The 3,943-nt window shown below is 41.2% G+C and overlaps 1 protein-coding gene across 1 annotated transcript; it reads right to left on the bottom strand.

The window, feature by feature from the left end:
- Positions 1-217: 217 nt before the first annotated feature.
- LOC125601744 lies at positions 218-3,598 on the bottom strand. Its single transcript, XM_048773801.1, has 5 exons — positions 3,102-3,598; positions 2,736-3,027; positions 1,667-2,625; positions 973-1,075; positions 218-892 (listed from the first exon to the last, which is right to left on the bottom strand). The coding sequence occupies exons 1-5, from the start codon at positions 3,596-3,598 to the stop codon at positions 218-220; spliced, it is 2,526 nt and encodes an 841-aa protein (XP_048629758.1).
- Positions 3,599-3,943: the final 345 nt, after the last annotated feature.

The raw sequence follows: 3,943 nt of genomic DNA, 5'->3' as shown, positions 1-3,943 counted from the left end.
TTGGCTGAGCTATATCTACCTTAACGGCTGTTTTATGAAGACGAATCGGCTGACTTATTAAATATTTCCCTATTTTAGGGTATGGTTTGAGGTTTGGCTGAGCTATATCTAACGTAACGGCTGCGTAATTTAAACAAGGTGGCTGAGTTACGATAAACAAATCATAACTTTAAGTCAAGTACAAAATATCTAGCCATAAGTCATACAAAACTCATCTTCATTCATCGCCAAACGACCCTACCAAACTACAACTTCCTTCATTGAAGACATCTGCTGCCATCTTCATTCTCAGACCTTGAATATTTTCATCCGATATCCCATCAAAAGCTACACCAAGCGCTAGACACTCGACGAACTTCAATGAATACACTCCACAGTCGCCTCTCAGGTTGTTTTGTGGAACAATACGTTTTGTTCTTCGTCTGAATACAAACTCTTTCTTGGTATGGACTCGGATATCATCAGGAATAAGGGCATTCAGAATCGCAGGGATCATACGAGTAAGCGGCCCAAAGAAATTTAGCATTCTCAGATCACTTTCGAGTGTTTTCTCTCCAACGATTGAATCATAGCAATCAACCTTCTCTTTATGCAGATCCGCGTGAAAACCCACCCAATGATTGCCGCCAGTATTAAGCACTCCGTACAAGTGATCTACATCTGTAAACCACCGCAACTTTGTCTGAATGTCTGTGGGGATCAAACCGTTTGCTAACCCCTCGTAACCACTTCCTTTGTATTTGACCATTTCCGGTTTGACTTCGAACTGCTTATAATCGTGAACCCATGATTCAAGGAACCAAGAGTCTATAAAGGCAACGCGCTTGGACCAGAATGGGCTGGGATCTTGTTTGGACCTTTGAATGAGGACTCTAATATACGAAGCAATATGCTGCACAGATAATATATAACGCAGCTGTACCATACTTATAACTTAGCCGTAAAGTAAATATAACTCAGCTGCATACTTACATTTTGAACCAGCCATCCATATTCTTTGATGGGCCAAGGTCTTGGAGTGATGAGGATTCTGTAGAACTCAATATCCTCGTGAGCTTCTCCATGTGGAATTTCCCTGATAATTTAACACAACTCAGTCTCTGCAAAATCTTTTTATTAGCTAAAATCAACGAAATGGTGCAAAAGTCCTTACTCGTGTGGCTTTAGGTGTTGCAAAAGATTATCCCTTTTAACCGGATCAACATGTCCTAGGGGATCATATATTGCAGGTGAAGGTTCAAAACCTTTTCTCATGCACGTCGTTACATTGTCTCCGATGTGGGGAAATGGTACAGAAGGACCAAATTCCGCACTCATTTGAGACCCATCTGGAGATAATTGAACAGCTTTCAGCCGATACTCCTTTATTCTTCCACACCTTTTCCTTTCGTCTTCCTCCACATCAGATTCCGGCCACAGTTCGTCTGAATACTTGGTGTTCTTAATTTGCTTAGTTGGAATGGGTATTCTTATTGTACCACTGCGAGTCCTTTTTGAAGCAGGAATATCCTTCTTTGAGTCAGCCTCTTCTTGCTTCTTCTTCTTCTTTAAATCAGCCTCTTCTTGCTTCTTTTTCTTCTTTAACTCAGTCTCTTCTTTCTTCTGCTTCTTCTTTAACTCAGCCTCTTCTTGCTTCTTCTTCCTCTTCAACTCAGCTTCTTCTTGCTTCTGCTTCTTCTTTAACTCAGCTTCATTCCTCTCCAAATCAGCCGCTAAGTTATTTCTTTTCCCTAAGCCCCTGCAACCGCGTCCGAATGGTTGTTCCTTACCAGGAGAATCAGAGACCAAATCAGCATTTGTTGCATCGGCATTACCAAACGCCGAATCCAAGTTCTTTTTCACCCCAGCAGCCTTATCCCTGACAACCTTCGAATTCATCTTTGCTCCCATACCTTTCGCATCAGCTTTAGCAATATCATCTGCCAGATTTTTCTCAGACTGGCCTTTATCAGGGGTCTTTTGCGGTTGGCTGTCTTCGGACTGTTTATCAATAGGGATCTTAGATGCAGGTTGACCACTATTGGAGTCCGGCTGTCGGTTGTCTTCTGAGACCATCACGTTTTGACCATCAGGTTGACCACTATTGGACTCCGGCTGTTGGTTGTCTTCTGAGACCATCACGTGTTGACCTTCAGGTTGACTACTATTGGACACCCCCAAAACTCTCAGACGCTCTTCAACTGTAGTTTTCACTATATCTCCAATGGTATCCAAAAGGCCTTGGGAAAAATCTCCAAACTTGGTGTCGTATTCTGTTAATCTCGAGTCAAATTTTCGGTCCAACTTCTCGAGATGAGCAACTATGTTCAGCAGAACCGCTTCGCTACGACCCTTCTCCTTTGCACTCTCCTTCTCCTCTACAATAGCAGTTTCACCCTCATTGATTTTCACCTCCTTCTGTTTCTTACCTTTCTTCTGCTTCTTTGAGGGTGGCTCAGCCTCTGACGAAACTCCAGCCTTCGTTTTTTTGTTCTTCTCATTCGATTGCACATAAAAATCTCTAACAAACCTATCTGCATGTATATCTTTAATTAGGTTATCAAGTTGTGGGTCATCTGCTTCATCCTTCCACTGAGGAAACAGCTCTTCTAGACCCTCCTTCATCACCATTTTCCTCACACGCACCTACAACACAAAAACATAAATCAGTCATTAAAATTAACAACTCAACCATAAAATAATCCAATAACTCAGACATTACATTACAGGATTCATATGTCTGATTTAGACCTTACCGTTCCATGATCATTCATCTCCTTAGCTATTGTAGTAGCAAGACTTGCACGAGTACGACTTACACCCCATCGCAAAAGCGGAATTTCGTCTGGATTCACTTTTCTGCCATAAAGCTCTCCGAACACTGTGACAGATTCATACGCCCAAACCAATAACACGTCCTTGAAGCCGCTAAGGGTGTACGACCCTCCTTGTGGATGCAACAACTTGATAGAATCAACAAGAAATTCATATGCAGTCCGACCCCAAGGATAAGTCATCAGGGCGTCATCATCGAATACTCTTTTTGCACTTTCAAAGGGTATTCTACAATTATGATGCAAGCCATAAAGTCCAATGGCTTGAAAAGAAACAACAGCCCATACCATTTCCGCTGATCAGCACTCCAGAATGGACACTCCGTTAAAGCTTCTATAAGTTCATCAAAATTGGGTCCGTACCCAAGCGGCACTTTCAACAACTCCCACAACGCTTTGTAATTCTCTGGATCAGGTTCAAAACTTTCTTCTGGCAGTGGATTTGTGTTTAAACCCGTGATCTCACCAAATTCTATTAAGCTAAACCTGAGAGGTTGATCAACAACAAGAGACCAAATCTCTTTCTTATAGACTCGCAGCTGTCTACAAAGTAGATAATGTACGGTCTTACCAGACCACACCAATTTGCTCTCAGCCAGTTTAGCAATCAATCCAACAGGATACGTCTTCAGATTATCCCACACATCTATTCCAATTGCTTGTCTAAGTCGAGGGATCTCAGAAAAATGGCTATTCGTATTAATGCTTTTGTTTTCAAAAATAGAAGCCCCTTCAGGGTAAAGTCTTGGAGGGTAATCCCTTGCTAGATCTTCGGAAACATCCATCTGATCAAAAAAGACATATATAACATATCAATGATAAATCAGAAGAAAGACATAAAATAAACAAGCCACAAAACATAACTCAGCCATCATTACATAAATAAATCAGTCTCAAAGAATACTAAATCAGTCACAATTACCTTCTATAAATCAGTCGTTAAGGATCCTAAATCAGCCGTAACGAATACTAACTCAAACTCAGACAAAACATATATCTAACTCACAGCATTAATTATACTCACTCAAATACTCGAAAAACTCAGAGCAAAGCCTCGAAATATACCAGAGAATACGATTACGGAGATTTGAGGAGACAACTAATCTGAAGAAGAAGCTTACGGACACACG

The sequence above is a fragment of the Brassica napus genome, unplaced genomic scaffold (assembly GCF_020379485.1).
Source record: "Brassica napus cultivar Da-Ae unplaced genomic scaffold, Da-Ae ScsIHWf_2645;HRSCAF=3398, whole genome shotgun sequence".
NCBI lineage: Eukaryota > Viridiplantae > Streptophyta > Magnoliopsida > Brassicales > Brassicaceae > Brassica > Brassica napus.
This window is presented reverse-complemented; position numbering and strand designations above follow the sequence as displayed.

Bases quoted from the DNA above. Each gene is read 5' to 3' on its own strand.
- LOC125601744 (XM_048773801.1), bottom strand. From the start codon at position 3,598: ATGGATGTTTCCGAAGATCTAGCAAGGGATTACCCTCCAAGACTTTAC. The intron at 2,626-2,735 runs GTAAGGTCTAAA...TTTGTGTTGTAG, and splicing joins AGATGAATGATCATGGAACG to GTGCGTGTGAGGAAAATGGT. The intron at 1,076-1,666 runs GCAAGAAGAAGC...TTAAATTATCAG, and splicing joins GAGTTAAAGAAGAAGCAGAA to GGAAATTCCACATGGAGAAG.